The sequence below is a fragment of the Gekko japonicus genome, unplaced genomic scaffold, assembly GCF_001447785.1.
Source record: "Gekko japonicus isolate JY-2015 unplaced genomic scaffold, Gekko_japonicus_V1.1 scaffold6098, whole genome shotgun sequence".
NCBI classification, from domain to species: Eukaryota; Metazoa; Chordata; class Lepidosauria; order Squamata; family Gekkonidae; genus Gekko; species Gekko japonicus.
The window spans coordinates 2,933-21,579 of NW_015175036.1; the positions used below are offsets into that span (position 1 = coordinate 2,933).

Below are 18,647 nucleotides of genomic sequence, written 5' to 3' on the forward strand. Positions count from 1 at the left end.
GATAATGAACCTTCTAGCCTCAAACAGGGCTGATACCATTTGAAGAGGTGGCAAACTTCCTTTATAGGGCGTATAGGAGGAGAAGTTCTTTTTTGGCAGAAGGGGTAGTGAATTAACTGTTTTGCATGCCTCTGTACCTAAGGCTGCTGCTGTTGTCATGCCAATAAAGGTTTGTTGTGTGGTTGTGAGCTCAGTCTCACCAATGCTTATGGCCAGACTACATGGTGGTGTTATGGGGCCAGTGGCAGGCTCTGTATTTAACCTCCTTGTCAGGTTGGGGTCATGTGATGAGACCAGCTTCTTTCTGCTTTGTAGGACCCTTTGCCCAGGGAAAGTCCTAACCATGGCTTATAGAGCCATAATTGGCATCTGCTTACCCTAGTTTGTATATCTTCCTTTTCTCGCAGATTATCTCTCCAAAGTCGCCATGGCACGACGTGTGCGAAATAGCAGAGCCTGGCATTATGTCCTGAGTGGCGTCCGTCGAGATGCGGATTCGCGGGTGGTAGCATTGGCGTCCGGAGCGCATGGCTGGGCATATGATTCTGACGGGCAGGTAAGAACAACACTGTGTGCAGTGAAAGCTGCCCTTGTGGCTCTCTTCATCCTGTTGAGAAATGGACTGCTGGTGTGGTGTCCTTGTCCATGTGTGGTATTGCCTTATGTAGGTGAGCTAGGTTTTGTCTGGATCTCCTGGATCTAGCAAGATGCTTAGCTTACTTGATATCAGCTATTTTTCCAGGTGTTTTGCAAGTCAAACTTGCTTTCTTTCTGCCCAGGAGCCGAGTTCATCCTGCAATTGAGGCACACAAAAGAAATGGATACGCCTACTTGAAATAAAGTCTGGTGTCTTTTCCTTCTTCCCCTTCCCAGTTCAGTGTAGGTAGAGGTCATTTCCTGCAGGAGCGCACAGGAGCGGAGCTCCGGCAGTAAAGAGCCCAGGGGGCGGGCACATGCAACAAGCCCCACCCCCTGCTCCCAGCAGCCCTCAGTCAGAGCAAGAAGCAGCCAGGTAAGTTGCAGAGCCCCCCCCCCCCCGGTCCAAAACAGTCCAATGGCACCTTTAAGACCAAGTTTTATTCAGGTACAAGCTCTCCCTCCTCTGCGAGGACAGAACCCCATTGCTAGCAATCCAAAACAGTCCAGTGGAGCCTGAGCGGTGGGTGTTGCCTTCTGACACACTTCCGGTGATGTCAGGGAGTGTGGCATATGCAAAAAAGTTATGCTAATGGCTTATGCTAATGAGCTCCTGCACCTCTTTTTTCTACGAAATGATCCCTGAGTGTAGGTATTCAGTTGATTTTTGCATGTTGGTAAGGAGTAACCTGAAAGTGGGCTTCAAGGTGGCCTCTCCCTGATGGGACTCTCAAACAGCTGTGAACTGATCTTCTCAGCATTTGTTTTGAAAGGTCAATAGCTATACAGGGCCTTTGTAAGGATCGGTGCTCAGGGAGGGAGCCTCATGCCCCCCATGTGGTGTGAGTGAGCCAAATTGACGTGTGTGTATCATAGAATTGCAGAGTTGGAAGGGGCCATACAGACCATCTAGTCCAACCCCCTGTTCAATGCAGGATCCGCCTAGAGCATCCCTGACAAGGGTTTGTTCAGCCGCTGCTTAAAGGCTGCCAGTGAGGGGGAGCTCACCACCTCCCGAGGCAGCCGATTCCACCGCTGAGCTACTCTTACTTTAAGTTTTTTCCTTCATATCCAGCAGGTACCTTCTCGCCCTTAATGTAAACCCATTATTGCAAGTCTTCTCCTCTGCTGCCAACAGGAACAGCTCCCTGCCCTCCTCTAAGAGACAGCCCTTCAGATACTTCAAGAGAGAAATCGTGTCCCCCCTCAACCTTGTCTTCTGCAGACGAAACATTCCCAAGTCCCTCGGCCTTTCCTCCTGGGGCTTGGTCTCCAGGCCCCCCATCATCCTCGCTCTCCTCTGCACCTGCTCCATTCTGTCCACATCCTTTTTGACGTGAGGCCTCCAGAACGGCACACAATACTCCAGGTGTGGCCTGACCCATGCAGTGTACAGCGGGGCTATGACATCTTGTGATTTGGATGTTATGCCTCTGTTGATGCACCCTAAGATTGCGTCAGCCTTTTTTGTGGCCACATCACACTGGCCGCTCATATTTAACTTTCGGTCCACCCTTACCCCAAGATCTTGTTCACACAAGTGTATCATATACTACACTTGCTCTCATGGTCTCCTGTTGGCCAGAAAGGGGGGAAAAGACTGGTCTCTTGCTTCCTCTCTGCCCATTTCCTTCCAGAGGAGGTAGGGTGAGGTTTGATTTTGATTGGTAAAACACTGGCCATGGGGTCTCAAAACCGGTAGGGGCCTTGCAGGACATAAGAACATAAGAGACGCCAATGTTGGATCAGGCCAAAGGCCCATCCAGTCCAACACTCTGTGTCACACAGTGGCCAGAAATACCCTAATAGGCTAATGAGCTGTATTGTTGTGGGTGTGGCCTAATATGCTAATGAGTTTCTGCTGTTGGGTGTGGTCTATTATGCTCATGAGTTCCTGCTGGGCTTTTTCTACCAAAAAAGCCCTGGGTAAAACACTGACCATGGAGTCTCAAAGCCGGTAGGGGCCTTGCAGGACAATGTCGTCCAGTGCCTCCCTGTTGTAGGAAATCCAAAACGAGAGCTTTGCAGACAGATGGCACGCAGCCTCTTCATTGCCACTTCTGGCAAGAGAGAGAGCTTCTCGTATTCTGGGCATTTCTTCCCTTGGTGCCCTGCTGTTACCACTGGGAAGCGTCTCCGGATGTTCAGCAGAATTCTGCCCTTGTGTAACTTCAGATGTTTGGATGTCGCCTTGGCCTCCGAAACATGAGAGCCTTTCAGGTGGCAGACTGTGATCGTCTCTCCCCTCGGTCATCTTTTCTGTGTGGGGATGGAAAGCCTCTTCTCCCTCTTGTGACCCAGATCCAAACTGGAGGCCTTTGCTGCTGCTCTGGAAAGGCCGGGACAAAGCTTTGCGTCTGGTTCATCTATTGTTAGGTGGGGCTGCACCTGGAAGTTGGAACCCTTTCCGAAGAGCACTGCCCGCCCGCCGAGAAATGTTCTTATTGTCCTGTTCTCTTCCCCGGCAGCACAGCGACTCTGATTCGGAGCCGGAATTCCCTTCCTTGTGACCCAGATCCAAACTGGAGCCCTGTGCTGCTGCTCTGGAAAGGCCGGGACAAAGCTTTGCGTCTGGTTCATCTATTGTTAGGTGGGGCTGCACCTGGAAGTTGGAACCCTTTCCGAAGAGCACTGCCCGCCCGCCGAGAAATGTTCTTATTGTCCTGTTCTCTTCCCCGGCAGCACAGCGACTCTGATTCGGAGCCGGAATTCCCTTCCCTTTCGCCGTCCATCCCGACCGCGATCCCTGTGACCGGAGAGTCCTACTGCAACTGTGAGAACCAGAATGAAGCTCCATACTGCTCGAACCTCCACGCTATCCACCGGATAAAAGACTGTCAGTGTGGCGAAGAAGATGAATGTGAGGAGGCTTCAAAATTTCTGGTCTTGAATTTTTTTTCTTGAGATGAGCCTCTCCTGTTTGTAAGGGAAGAGTGTGTGTGTGTGTGGGGGGTGTCTGCTTGACTCAGGCCAGAGTCAGATACCGATGTGCAGTGAACAAGCCTTAGGAGTCTAGTTGGCTCTTCTGTGTCAGACCATTAATCTCCTGGCAGGAGGTGGACCTTGAGGTGTTGTAGCTAGTGCCCTTGGGCTATTCACATCTTTAATATTAACAAAACATGAACAGATACGATAGTAGCATCAGTTGATTATACACAGCAGGTCTGAAGTCAAGGAGCCCCTTCTAGGAGGAAGAATTTGAAAACCTCTGAATATGGAAGTCTGAATAGACTAACTGAATAGACTAACAAAAGGGAATTAGATAAGCATATGGAGCAGAGGTCCATCGGTGGCTATTAGCCACAAGGTATAGATAGGGGCTCTGGGGCAGGTGATACTCGGTCTTCTTGGTGCTTGGGGGGGGGACAGTGGAAGGGCTGCTAATGTCCTGGCCCCACTGGTGGACCTCCTGATGGCACTGGTATTTCTGGCCACTGTGTGACACAGAGTGTTGGACTGGATGGGCCTTTGGCCTGATCCAACATTGGCGTCTCTTATGTTCTATGCTGAAGTGCAAAGGAACAAAGAATATTTATATAACACAAATGTGTACAAACAGATACAATATAGTGTATGCATATACAACAGCACAGAGTGTACAAAAGAAGCCTGCACACAGGACATAGGACCAGGGGTCGTTTCGTAGAAAAAGAGCTAGGGGAACTCATTAGCATAACTCATTATTATATGCCACACCCCCTGACATCACCGGAAGTGTGTCATAAGGCCACACACCCCGCCCCCAATGGTCCCGGCCGCCACCGCCGGCCTTGCAGCTCCACTGCTGAGTTGACCTTGTGTTGAATGCTTTGTAAGGAGAGGAATTGAAGGTGATGGTCCCAGAAATGTTCTCTTGAAGACCTGGAGTCAAAGCCAGCTTTTGCTGGCAGTGAATTCAGGCTGTGCAGTTCCAGTCTAGTCAGTCCCCAATTGATTGTGGTTCAGGCTGCATGATGGTGGATGACTGTGAACTCTCTGGGGGGAGGGCAGGTAAAACAAGATGGGGAAGTCTGGTAGTAGCAGTGAGCTTAGAGCACAGCTCTCTGTTCTAGAAGAAATGTCATTCCTTCACGTGGCAGAAAACTGAGCATTTTTTAAACTCTAAGTTTGTCTGCTCCCCCACCCTGCCCTGGAAGAGTTAGAATCCGGAAAGTTGTGTGTCATTGTTGGTTTGGGGAATGGGAATGTGCTGAGGTGGGGGTCACTGGCTCATGGTGAAAAGGATTGCGCGTTCCCACCTCCTTGCCGTTTAAAGAGAACAAAGGCCACGGGAAGAGAGCTGTAAAACTCGAATCCTCGCGCGCCTGTGTGCCGGATGCTGTGGGATGTCTAACTAAAGACTTCAATTCCCAGGGACCACTGCTCTTAAAGATATATGGCAGTTCTACTTAACTGCAGTTTAAAACGCTGGCTGGGGCAGCACAGGGGGGATGGCCAGAAGATAACTATGTGTGTCCCATTCTTTCAAGGAATTCATAGTAGCCATCATGAGGTATCCAGTTTACCGTTGTAACTATCGAGTATGTCTCCATACAGAAATAGTTCCCTGAATGTAGAAAAGTAGCTTGCATGGGTAACGGTTAGTGACGTGCTATATTTCTGCCGGGGGTGTGTGTGTTTATGTTTGTGTAGTCACTGCATCTTGAACACAGGTTTGTGGCAGAGTGTCAAGGAGGGCTGCTGTAGAGGTGCGACTTCAGTGGACTGATTTTCACCACTCCCTTCTTTTTTGTGTTTGGATGATGTGCACTTTCCCCTTCTAGATTTTGACTGGGTGTGGGACGACATGACTAAATCGACTGCCACACTGTTGTCCTGTGACAACCGCAAGGTGAACTTCCACATGGACTATAGCTGCGGTACCGCTGCCATCCGTGGGGACAAGGAGCTAGCAGAAGGGCAACATTTCTGGGAAATAAAGATGACGTCGCCAGTCTATGGCACGGACATGGTAGGTCAGAGTGGTCGGGAGGCGGTTTGCTGTGATTCGTGGGTGAGCCTGATGCTTCCTGTCATTCACAGCCGGGGTCGTGGGCAACGCTCCCTCTAAGCTGTGGAGTCCTGTGAGCAAAAATTCTGCTTTGTGAGCTGCTGGCATTAAAGTTCTGAGCAAGCGATTTGGCTCCTGCATAAATCAGTTTGCCCTGGAGCCAGCCTTCCTGAGCTAAGACAAAAATGTGTGAGCCAAAGGCTAAAAAACTGTGAGCTAGCTCACACTCTCACTCAGCTTAGAGGAAACACTGGTCGTGGGTCAAGCGTAGGGACTGGTTCCCGCTTAACGGTGACTCTGCTTGCGAGTATCACAGCCATCACGGGGGGGGGGTGTCTGTGCCAGGGTGCCTGTGGCCAAGAGAGGTGATATTATAAAGCCATCCTCCCACTCAGTAATGGCTGTGTGTGTGTGATGCCTGGCTGTGAGGAGAGTGCCCTCTGTGTATTCTCAGAGGCTCTGGTGAAGGCTGTCAGGTTAGTAGGCGAGAGTAAGAGACTGCTGGTTGAGGCTCTACAAGTGCTCAGAGCTGACTTTGGCAGGCCTCCAGACTTCAGCTCTGGGTGATTCTTGCGGCTGCTTCCAAGTGAGAGCTTTCTGGATCTGTCAAACGAGCTCTTCAAAGAATTCTCTGTTTTGAAACTTAGTAGTGATTTTCTTAGTAAAAATGGACGTGGGCCTACACAAGTCCTTGGGTGGCCCAGTGGGATGACCCAGTACTGTGCCTGTTACCTTTGGTCAGATCCCTACCTCAGCGGTAGATGTCCGCTTGCTGAGGCTGCGTCATTCGAAGCATGGACAAGCAGTGTGAGGGATCCAGACTGGGAGGGCAGGTCCCTTGTAAGCAATGTTCCCTCTAAGCTGTGGAATCTTGTGAGCAAAAATTCTACTCTGTGAGCTACTGGCATGAAATTTGTGAGTGAGCAATTTGGCTACTGCATAAATTAGTTGGCTCCGGAGTCATCCTTCCTGAGCGAAGACAAAAATCTGTGAGCAGGAGGCTGAAAAGCTGTGAGCTAGCTCACACTAACTCAGCTTAGAGGGAACACTGCTTGTAAGTGAGCATGTGTTCAAGGAACCCAGTGCCAGGTGATCTCCAGATTTTTCCTCGCACCAGCGTGGTGTTTGAAGCCCTGTGAAAGATTATCCCCATTAAGAAGAGAAGAAGAAGAAGAAGAAGAGATTGGATTTATACCCCGCCCTTCACTTGGAGTCTCAGAGCGGCTTACAAGCTCCTTTCCCTTCCCCTCCCCACAACAGACACCCTGTGAGGTGGGTGGGGCTAAGAGAGCTCTGACACAAACGGCTCTTTTTCAAGGACAGCTGTGCCAGAGCTTGTGACTGACCCAAGGTCACATCAGCAGGTTGCAAGTGGAGGAGTGGGGAATCAAACCCGGTTCTCCCAGATTAGAGTCCGCGCACTTAACCGCTACACCAAACTGGCTCTTAACTGCATAACTGCATTAACTGCAGCATAACACCGAACTCGCCTCAGCGTGTGAGTGAAAATGTCTGAAGCTGGAGTTTGGCCCAAGCCATCGTTGCAATAGCTGTTCTGGGCTTTGAGAGTTTCCTTCCACCTTGAAGCCTGATTGGGGGCTCTTGTCTTCTTCAGATGGTGGGCATTGGGACCTCAGAGGTGAATCTGGACAAGTACCGGCACACGTTTTGTAGCTTGTTGGGTAAAGATGAAGACAGCTGGGGGCTCTCCTATACAGGTAAGTGAGGGAGAATAATCCCCGTGGTGGCCGGGAGCTGAAAGGGCCTCTGTGCCTTTAGAGTTACAGAGGGGGGCTTACTTGGGCAGGCCACCACAGATCCTGCACATGTCGAGGACATGGCTCCATGGTGAGAGATAGGAAATCTGTCTAAGTGTCCTTTCTATTTTATTAGGGTTTAGGTGAAAGACCTTTAACCTGTGAATCGTCCATTTCTCCCTTTCCTGAAGCAAATTGCAAAAGCTTGCTATTTTTTGCACACTCCTGTTCTCACAGGAGTCCAAACTGGACGTGCCGTCTGAGAAGCCAGGTCTGCTGGGGGAGGGAAAGCGAAACCACACGATCTGAGACTTCTGCAGAAGCGTCACAATCTGATCATCGGTTACTTTGCCTGGGGGAAAGCCCACTTAGGGGAAAGAACCTAGATAGGGGGATGTAAGGCCCAGCAATGGGTGACCACCATCAAATAGGCGAGGATAAGAGAAATTGCGTTATCTTCTATCACGGGGGGGGGGGGGTCCCTTTCCTGGGCTGAGCCCCCCCCCCCCTCTTTGTAGATTTTAAAAAGGGAGAAATAGGGCACGGGAGTATGGATGTCAGCCAATGTTCCCTCTAAGCTGTGGAGTCTTGTGAGCAAAAATTCTACTTTGTGAGCTACAGACATTAAAGTTTTGAGTGAGCTATTTGGCTACTGCATAAATTAGTTTGTTCTGGAGCCCTCCTCCCTGAGCCGAGACAAAAATCTGTGAGCCAGAGGCTAAAAAAACCTGTGAGCTAGCTCACACTAACTCAGCTTAGAGGGAACACTGAATTGTCAGCGGCATTCTCAGGGAGGAATAGTGCTGCATAAAATAAAAGACAGGAGATTAGATCACCCCATGACTACTGCATAGAGCAGGGCCACACCTGCAAGACCCAGGGAGAAGGGGTACAAAGGGGAGGAATCTCCTTTGCTAGATTTCTTCCGATGGGTCAGTTTGACTCCCAAACTGGCAAAGCCCCAGGGCAGGCAAGCATATATTGTAGGGAACTGATTTGCGATGCATTGTATTCAGTAAAAGCTGCAGTGACTGTTTGGGTGGTCTTTGGTCTGCAGCTGAGTGCCAGCGGGTGGGTTGGGGGTCTGCCACGTTTTGATCAGTGGGCGACTTTTTTCCTTGCAGGGCTCCTCCACCACAAGGGTGACAGAGTCAACTTCTCGACACGGTTTGGCCAAGGCTCCATCATTGGGGTGCACCTGGATACCTGGCATGGAACTTTGACTTTCTTCAAAAACAGGAAATGCATTGGTAAGCCGTAGAGGCCTGGGCTCGCTCTTGGGTCGCTGGATGGGTGTCCTGCCTGTGACTGAAGCTGGTCTCCGTGCTTCTTTGAGGCATGCAGTTCAGGGGGGCGGGGCGCCGTGTCTCAGGAGTGCATCCTGCCAGGTGGTGCTTCGGCATGTTTTAGATGACACTCATAAAGATTCGTGCCTAATGGCAGCTCTGCATAGGTACATGCGATTCAGCTTGCTATGCTGGGGTTTACGCACAACATTCCTTACCCTTTGGGAAAGGAATGTACTTGCCAGTGAGGGGGTCCTTGACCATTCAGCATCATGCTCAGATTTGTATGCCAGTATGGCTATTTAATTTTGGGGTCCCATCGATTACGTTAACTGCGCGTGCTGCTTCTCCATCTATCCAACTTCTGTTTGTTGACGACCAACCTAGGTTAGATCAGTTTTATGAAGGAGCATGTATATGTAGATACTTCTGTTGAGGGTGGGGGTTAGAAGGTGGGTGGTGTACCCCACAAATGTTTCAACTGTGACTGTTTGGTTATAGTCACCTTTCTGTATACTGAAGAGGCCCTTCTTGGACAGTGCCCAGATACATCGAGCACACTTGCATCCCCTGCTTTAGAGCCTGGGTAAAGAAAGCAACTAATGTTGAAAAATCTTAAGGCCACTGTGACGACCCCTTATCTGGGGAGGTCTGGTTTCCCTTTAAAGTGTTCTTTATGTTTTGGTTTACTGTGTATATCCGGCTGCCACCAGGAAATTTTTAGGCTTTCCAAACCTTTATACTTTCTTTTGGCTATCACTGGGTAGGTAGGTCGAGGTTTTAGGCTTTCGAGGTACTAATGTGGTGCCTGAGGAAGTATATCTTTCAGAGCTGTTAGACTTAAATAAAAGAAGATTTCTCGAAACAGTTCATAAATAAAAGTGTAGAACAATGTAACCAGTAATGTGAATAATTTTAACAGTTTCGTTGTGTCTCACACAAGATATGCTCCCTTTCTGACAGGGATTTTTCAAGTAACTTTGTAACTCATTACTCAGGGTCATATACGGTTCCTATTTCACTCCAGTCTGTCACTCAGACTTTCATTTAACTTTTGTTTCTTGTTTCTTTATACATTCAACTTTCCTTCATACACAGAACTTTTAACTCTTGTATCACACACAATACTGTCTCTCTCTCAGACTTCCGAACGAACTAACTTAACAACTGTCTTTATCAACTGTCAAACCTCTAACTGTCACTCCTGAAGGACATACCCATTCATCCACTCAGAAACCCTTTCTAAAACCCCTCCCCCCTCTGTCAATCACCAATCACACCACACTTGTCTCTTCAAGCACTCTAGTCCATCACACAGCCATGCAACCAAACTTTTAAAGAGACACACACACATATAAAACAAGGAATCATTACAGCCACCATCTTCAAGTACTTGAAGGGTTGTCATATAGAGGATGGTGTGGAACTGTTTTCTGTTGCCCCAGAAGGTCGGACCAGAACCAATGGGTTGAAATTAAATCAAAAGAGCTTTCGGCTAAACATTAGGAAGAACATCCTGATAGAGTGGTTCCTTAGTGGAACAGGCTTCCTCGTGAGGTGGTGGGCTCCCCTTCTTTGGAGGTTTTCAAACAGAAGCCATTCTGTGAACTTAGGCAGATTGTGAGAGGGAGGGCAGGAAGGGTTTCCTCAGTGCTTAGTTCTCGTGGCCCTCTCTTGCACGCCCAGGGAAATGCTGATCGCCACTTTGGGGTCAGGAAGCAGTTTTTCTCCAGGCCAATTTGGCCAGGGATCCTGGAGGGTTTTTTTGTCATCTTCTGGGTGTGACACAGCGGTCACTTGGGGTGTGGAGGGGGAGGTGTTTGTGAATGTCCTGCCTTGTGCAGGGGATTGGACTCAATGATCCTGGAGGTCCCTCTTCCAACTCTATGATTCTATGATCTTTAAACATGATTGGATCAGAACATTCTCCTCATGAAGTGTGACAGTTTTGTACTCTTATCTTAGCTAATCTGGACTTCCTATCATCAACAGCTGCTCTTTATGTATTGGTAGCTGAAGGGGGGGGCAACTCAGCCAATGTGCTCAGCTGCAGAGAACCTTGTTGCTATGGAAGGAAAGGGGGAAAGTGCCTTTCCTTGCTCAGAAATTCCCTTAGACCCAGGGTTCCCTGGAAAAACACCCTGAGGGATCTCCTGAGAGCATCTAGGCTAACCCACTGAGAAGTAACAGGGGGGAAGCAAACTATGTAGCACTTAAGGACGAGATTAAGAGACATACCCTAGATAACTACTGTACCAACTGAAGCAAAAAAAGTATTTATAAGAGGTCCATTATGAAAGAGAAGGGGAAAAAGGAAAAGGCTTGTTAGGTTTTTAGAGTGGTGGGAAACGGGCAACACAAAAATAGGGGAAAGACACACACACACACACACACACAGAGACTTTCAGATAAAAAGCAATACAGTTGATCTAGCTCAGCTGAGTACACATTACCTAGGCTGTAGCAGGTTCCTCAAAGCATGTACAGAGTTCCTTTGCAGTAACAAGATGCTGGAGGAGTCTGTAGCCTTCTGTGGACCCCAGTTCCCACGAAGGCAAGGGGGGAGAGTCCCAGTGTCCAGACGTTTATGGTCAGCGGAATGGGGCCTAACCCCCTAAGCCAGCCCCCTCCCGAAGAGTGACGAGCAGATTTGTTCTCTTCTGTGCAAATCCGGTCTTTGATGCCAGTAGTTGCTTTTTAACGATCAGAAGATTATTACAGTCTTCACCCTTCAAGCATCTGGTCAATGGCCCTGAAATCCCAGGGACAAATGAGTGGTCAGGTCCACACTGGCTTGGCCTTTGTCCGAAAGGGATGGCCCGATGTGGAATGGAAATGAATAGGTCTAATGGTAAACCCCAGGGGTCCAAGATTCCAGTTGCTGCAGGTGGCGCTCTTAAGCACTAGTAAGATTTTTAGCTTTTGTGTCACTCTTGTATACCGAAGTTCAAACAGGTTACTGTGCAGCTATAGCAATGGGCAAGGATCCTGTGGTTCCAAGGATATTGCTACCTCTATGCATGGTTTTCTGGAGCTGCGGTGGCTCAAGTGGTTAAGACGCTGAACTGCGGGCTGTGGAAGGTCGGTATTTCAGCAGGTCGAGACCCGAGTGTGCCGCATGACAGAGTGAGCTCCCATCTCTAGTTCTAGCTCCTGCCAACCTAGCAGTTCGAAAGCAAGAAATTGCAAGTAGATAAACAGGGACCACTTCGGTGGGAAGGTAACAGCGTTCCGTGCGCCTTGGTGTTTAGTCATGCTGGCCACATGACCCAGGAAACGTCTTCGGACAGCGCTGGCTCTTCGGCTTTGAAACGGAGATGAGCACTGCAACCCTAGAGTCGGATTCGACTGGCTTTCGGGCAAGGGAACCTTTACCTTTACCTTTGTGCATGGTTTTGAAACTAATAGCCACAAAGGACAAGCAAGTCTATCCATTGCATGAGATGTAGTGTTATATAATAGCACGAAAGAGTTCTTTATTGACTTAATAAAGGGGAGACCCATATGACAAAGGAAGAGGAAGAAGAGATTGGATTTATACCCCGCCCTTCACTACCCAAAGGTGTCTCAGAGCGGCTTACAAACTCCTTTCCCTCCCCCTTCCCACAACAGACACCCTGTGAGGTGGGTGGGGCTGAGAGAACTCTGACACAAACTGCTCTTTTTCAAGGACAGCTGTGCCAGAGCTTGTGACTGACCCAAGGTCATCCAGCCAGGTGCAAGTGGAGGCGTGGGGGATCAAACCCGGTTCTCCCAGATTAGAGTCCGCGCACTTAACCACTACACCAAACAGAACACCTTTGGCATACCCTGGGTAGGATGCTCTTAGTGCAGACAGTCTCATTTCTGGAGGGTGCGGCATCAAAAGGTGGGTTAGTCTCTCAAGGGTGGGGGGAACCACTTATCACTTCAGTCAAAGGCCACACAATCACAACACACCTACACACAGGATGATACAACCTAGATAGTAAAACAAAAAGGCCGAGGAGCAGATTCTCCTTGAGGAGTATAAAGCGTGAATAGATTCGCAAGATATTAATAAGGATGAGCGCATCACACAACTCACATCCGTACCGGAGAGGGGGGAATGAAGGAGTGAAACCTGATCCCTCCTGGTTGAGGCTGTACACTCCAAGCTGCACTTCTGGGGCAGACTTGGTGTTGACACTTTGCAGGGTGCGACGGGACAATTGTCCACTGGAATCTGTAACAGCAGAGCAGCCATGTATCTTTGAGTCACTCGGGTCTGTTTCTCGATGCACCTTAACTGTTGGCTTCCACACAGGCGTCGCTGCCACCAGGCTGCAGAACAAGCGGTTCTACCCCATGGTGTGTTCTACGGCAGCCAAGAGCAGCATGAAGGTCATCCGCTCCTGTGCCAGCCACACCTCCCTGCAGTACCTCTGCTGCTACCGCCTCCGCCAGCTGCTGCCCGACTGCATGGACACGCTGGAGGTCCTGCCCCTCCCTCCCGGACTGAAGCAAGTTCTGCACAACAAACTGGGCTGGGTGCTGAACATGAACTGTGGCTCCGTCCCCCCCTCTCCCGCCCCCTCTTCGGGCAGCGACTCGGACAGCTCGTGTAGCTCGGAGGCCGAGGCCTGCCGACGCAAGCGATGCCGGAGGACATAACCGGAGGAAAGATATGCCGCCCCGGTCGACCGAGGAACCTCCCACCGGGGTGGCCCGAGCCGGCATCTCTCTGGAAAGGGCAGTGCTCTCAGACAGACCCATTGCTTTGCCCTCCACGAAGTCCCAGCTGACAATTCCCCTGCTCGGGAAGACAAGGCAGCTCCTGCGGCCCTGTCTCTTGGTTTGCCATCTGCAGCCAATGCCTCTGCTTGGGGCTGGAGGGCAGCATTGAACATTGAACTCGGTGTGTGTGTGTGCGTGAGAGAGAGAGAGAGGGAGGCCTCCCATTTGTGTACATATCTCCAGTGCTTTGCCACTGACCAGTCAGAGTATTGTTATTCACTAAACTGTACCTAGAAAGTGATCTTCTGCAAGCTCTGCAACTTTGTAAATTTTGCTTTGCATGCCTGTAACTGCAGCTTTGCGCCTGTTGATCCGTATGAAAGAGGGGAAAAAACTTAGAATCTGATTAAACCCACGGTACATGGGCCACACCTGCGGCTTCATTCTGCTTTGCTTTCCAGCACAAGTCTGTGTGCCTGAATGTCTCCAGCTTGCTTAGGTTGTGTATCCACAAACGTATAGATTGGCAAGTCAGTGAATCGGGCTTGTGCTGGGCCCTTAAGTTCAACCTTAGCTGGAGGAGATGCTCTGGAAATCTTCTCATAAGTAATAAACTAACACATAAGCTTAGAAAGACAGGATCTCACAAAGTATATTGTTTATTAACAGGGTTTTTTTTTTCCATTACTAACTGCAGTTTAACAGGGTAATGATCTCCTACTCTTGGGTTTTTAGTTTAGTGTGGGGTACTTTTCTTTCTCATTAGTTGTAGTTCCCCTTCCCTTCTTTTCTTTGTAGTTTATATAGTATTATAAAAAATTTAAAAAATCCCCTCCGGGGGTCTTAAAAGAAAAAGTTCAACCTTATAGGGCTGGGATCCCCTGCATCGTAGGGGGGAAAGTGACCCTGGAGAGGAAGCTACTTCCCTAACACCTCCTCAGATGGGATGTTTTGCTTCCCAGCTATGACCTCACACGGAGCATGGTGGCAGTGTTGCTCACTTCCTGTCAAGATAACGCAGGAAGCTCATAGACTGAGGCAGAAGCACAGCCTGGGACTCGTGAGTTGCTCTAAGGACCAAAGAAGCTGGCAGTTATCTCTTGCCACACGCCCGTGTAGTTTTCCAGCCCAGTGCCATCGCGACCACTCACGGCCTTTGCCCAGCTTTTCACCTTACTCTGGGAATGTAATGGAACTCCACAGCCATCTCCTCCCTCCTGTTCAACGAGATATTCCTTTCACGACTGGGATAATCACTGTTCCCCCCCCTCCTTGCCTCTTGACTTTAGGGATGTTATGCAAAAAGGTGAACTGAAGCCTTCCCTTCACTATCATACTTCAAGAGCCTTTAGGCAGCAGGAGAGTATCAGCGGGTTGGGGGTTGGGTTGTGCACCTCCAAGGTTTGTGGCCCCTTCACTCAACTCAGCCTAGTAGACCGTACTGCAGACCTTGCTGGCTCTGAGCGATTTACAGTTACTCATTTTTCACGAGGGACTAACAATGCTTTGTGGGGAAAGGGAGGACAACATATATACATCTTAAATTGCACACATTCACAGCCGACGAGGGTTTCGTTCAGATGCAGATGAGACGTGATCCGGAATGGCATTTTCCCTCGGCTGAGTTTCTTTTTTTCCCCTCTCCCTTGGCCGAGTTTGATGGCGTTAGCTTTTCTCCAGACTCCTTGAGTTGTAGTGCCACACTGCCATCGCCTGGCCGGATGGCCCATTACAGGCTTTTCGTCACGCTGAGGAAATCTCTCTAGGCTTTCCATCATGCGAGCTGGACTTCTGTTCGCCTGCTAACACCGCTCCACCCCACGAGGGGTTCAGCGTGCCCACCCTCTCTAAGGAGTGGTACCCATTTTATCTACTCGCCGAAGCTTTCGAACCGCTGGGTAGACGGCGAGCTGGGGACAAGGCTGGCAGCTCACACCAGCACGGGGCTAGAACTGACAGCAAGCCTGTTTAGCTCAAATGTTACTATTATAACCAGAGGATAAATCCTCTGTGCCAACCCTCCGCCCATTTAGATACAAGTTCCACAGTGAGTCCTTGCTCTTATGCATGCCAACCGCTAGAAAGCAAATACCAGACAGCCTTTGGCACTCCGAGGATTAAGCAGCAATCCTCCCCCTGTCCTCCCCCTCCCTGCAGGGAGAGAGAAAGGGGAGGGTACAGCCCCCCCCAAAGGTGCCCGTACCTTCAAGCCAGTTGCAATAAGTAGTTGCAGGGCAACTGATTCTACTGCAGAAGGTCAAGGAGGGAAAGCGAAGAAGTCAGGCAACTGAGTGCCGCGTCATCAGTAAAGTACTTTATCTGTGCTGTCCTTGGCAACTAAAGCAGCAGCGTTGTGGATGGGATTGACCTGGACGGGGGGGGGGGGGGGGGTTGGGGGGGCAAGGGAACATCTCAATCATGCTCTGGATTCTCTAAGCACTCTAGTCCAGAACAAGTGGTGGATGGGTTGATGCCATGAAGAGGTAGATCCTACGAGACAAGTTGGGGCTGACCCGGCGCACTCGCTCACTTTCCTCGATCTCGACCCGAATGTCACGTGAGGAGTTGTCTGTCTCCATCTGTGCTGCACTCCTCATAGGCCTTCAGAGAAAGGGAGTGCCACGTAAGTGGGAGAGCCCAAAAAACATTGGCCGTACTAAGGCTGCCCCTTGGGCTTGAGACACACACAGGACTGAGAACAACCCTCAGACCTCCGTGCCCTTTGGACACTCAGCTTTCCATGTACTGCTTGGGTGACTCAAGAAAGGGTGAGGGTAGCACCTGGTAGAGCCAAGCCTGCCCTGAAAGCAGAAACTGTGCCAATATATTATTATTAAATATATGCACAGAAATAAAAGATTATTTGAAAACTGGCCTCTGAAGGAATCTCACAGACAGACGGTGGCGCAGGCAGTAAATGCCTGCTGTAACATCAGTGAACAGCCCTTAAGGCTTTTCGAGACCAACCGCGGCCGGGGTGAGCTCCCGGCCCGTGTCCCAGCTCCCGTCCACCCAGCGGTTCGAAAGTGCAAGCAAGTAGATAATTGGGTACCTGCCCCTAGGTGGCAGGGGGCACCCTCCTCCTGACGGGGGGCGTGCAGCAGGAGCATCGGCAGTGGCAGAGCAATTGGCGGCGGCGGAGTTCTGGGCGGAGACTCGAGTGTGGTGCCGCGGCGGAGCCAACAGGACGTAAGCCGGAGCTGCAGTCGGCGCATGGCCGCACACTGGGACGAGTCCGCAGGGGGGAGTCACTGTGACAAAAGACCTGTACTAAGACCCATCCACTGAAAACAACAACATCTGAAGCCCGCTTGAAAAAAAGAGCAGAATAACAACAGAGCCCTGCTGCCTGGGTGCCGGTAGGCAGTCACTTCCCCTATGTAAAAATGTGGCCCTAGATAGGCAATTAAATTGTATATAAACCGCTCAGAGACCCTTCGGGGTTAGAGCGGTATAGAAACTGAAAGTTAAATAAATAAAAAATAAAATAAATTTAATATTTGGAAAACAGCTCCACCAAGCCATTTTCTAATATGCTAAAGGGGAATATTCTGGGAAGGAGCTAGTCCGTCTGGGCTGATACCGTTGAGCAGGGGGGCCATGGAGGGGTAGAGAATGCCAGTGATAACGGGGTGGGGGAAATCTAGCGGTGGGACTAGGAGGTATTCCGTGAAATGGAATGGAGGAGGAGATTGGATTTATATCCCGCCCTTCACTCGGAGTCACGGTTCTCCGAAGCCATTGACGAGATCCCCCCACCCCCTCTGCCCTCGTGCCAAAGCAGCCCCATGGATGCCTCAGAGCTGTGGACAGTGAAACGAGAGCTGAGACGGCTAGAGCGAGTGTGGAGGAGTACTCATGACAGCAACAAGAACATGTTATAGAACGTTTATAAGGGTCTATGAGATGGTGGTGAAGGCCACCAAGAGACAATTATGCAGCCTCCATTGCATCTGTGATGTTGCGCCTAGCTCATTTGTTTAGAACTATTCAATCACTTATTTAATTGCCACAAGGCAAACAAAGTGCTAGGGAACTGGATACTGGCTGTGAGGCATTTGCGACTTATTTCATGGATAAAGTGGAACCCCCTTGTCTGTCTTCAGGTCCAATGTCGAACCACTTCAGCTGTCTCAGGAGGACGTCAACAGGGTCCTCCTGGCAGCTGTGAAGCCAAACACTCACCTTCTTGACCTGGCTGGTCAAAGCCTCCAGGGAGGGCATTTGGGTCTTCCTGGGAGAAATTATCAACTCATCCTTTTCTTCTGGGACCTTCCCAGTGGGGTTAAAGAAGGCAGTGGTCTGTCCACTGTTAAAGAAACCAACAGTCCTGGCCAACTACTGCCCAGTCTCAAATCTCTTGTTTATGAGTAAGGTAGCTGAGGGTAGCGGCTGAACATCTCCAGGCTTTCTTGGAGGACACATCCATCCTTGACCTATTCCGGTCCAGCTTCTGCCCTAGGCATGGGAAGGAAACAGTACTAGTTGCCCTCACAGATGACCCCCAGAAACATATGGACCAGAACCGCTGATTTTTGAAGGGGTGTTGAAAGACCTGAGTCAGATTGAGGTGATGAGAGAGGAGGTCCTAAAACTGACAGACAACTTAAAAACTGATAAATCACCAGGCCCAGATGGCATACATCCGAGAGTTCTGAAAGAACTCAAATGTGAACTTCTGGATCTCCTTACAAAAATATGTAATCTTTCATTAAAATCTGCCTCCATTCCTGAGGACTGGAAGATAGCTAATGTCACCCCCATCTTTAAAAAGGGTTCCAAAGGAGATCCGGGAAATTACAGGCCAGTCAGTCTGAGGTCGATACCAGGTAAATTGGTAGAAACCATTATTAAGGAAAGAATTAGTAGGCACATAGATGAACAAAACCTATTGAGGCAGACTCAGCATGGGTTCTGTAAGGGAAGATCTTGTCTCACTAACCTGTTACTGTTCTTTGAGGGGGTGAATAAACATGTGGACAAGGGGGACGCAATAGATATTGCTTACCTTGACTTCCAGAAAGCTTTTGATAAAGTTCCTCATCAAAGGCTCCTAAGTAAGCTCAAAAATCATGGGATAAAAGGACAAGTCCTTTTGTGGATCAAAAACTGGCTAATTAATAGAAAACAGAGTGAGTATAAATGGTGTTGAGAAATGGACTATTATTTGTGTTTTGTGGACTGAGACGTGCTGACATTCTATAGGAATAGTGCGCACACATATCCTAGGCACAGGGAAAACTATTTGCAGTCACTTGTTGTGAGAAGGTTTACACATAGATG

General features: G+C 49.6%; 1 protein-coding gene across 2 annotated transcripts; it reads left to right on the forward strand.

The window, feature by feature from the left end:
• The first annotated feature begins 410 nt into the window (after nt 1-410).
• On the forward strand, nt 411-13,828 carry SPSB3 (splA/ryanodine receptor domain and SOCS box containing 3). 2 transcript variants are annotated; one of them, XM_015425198.1, is made up of 6 exons: nt 411-556; nt 3,319-3,496; nt 5,400-5,587; nt 7,242-7,344; nt 8,508-8,633; nt 12,955-13,828. In XM_015425198.1, the coding sequence occupies exons 1-6, from the start codon at nt 428-430 to the stop codon at nt 13,299-13,301; spliced, it is 1,071 nt and encodes a 356-aa protein (XP_015280684.1). In that variant the 5' UTR covers nt 411-427; the 3' UTR covers nt 13,302-13,828. The 2 variants fall into 2 exon arrangements, with proteins under 2 accessions (XP_015280684.1, XP_015280685.1); XM_015425199.1 differs by having other exon boundaries at nt 447-556; nt 3,324-3,496; nt 12,955-13,827.
• Nucleotides 13,829-18,647: the final 4,819 nt, after the last annotated feature.

Excerpts from the sequence above, each read along its gene's own strand:
- SPSB3 (XM_015425198.1), top strand. The coding sequence starts at position 428 with ATGGCACGACGTGTGCGAAATAGCAGAGCCTGGCATTATGTCCTGAGT. Across the intron at positions 5,588-7,241 it reads CAGTCTATGGCACGGACATG|ATGGTGGGCATTGGGACCTC; the intron begins GTAGGTCAGAGT and ends TGTCTTCTTCAG. Across the intron at positions 7,345-8,507 it reads CTGGGGGCTCTCCTATACAG|GGCTCCTCCACCACAAGGGT; the intron begins GTAAGTGAGGGA and ends TTTTCCTTGCAG.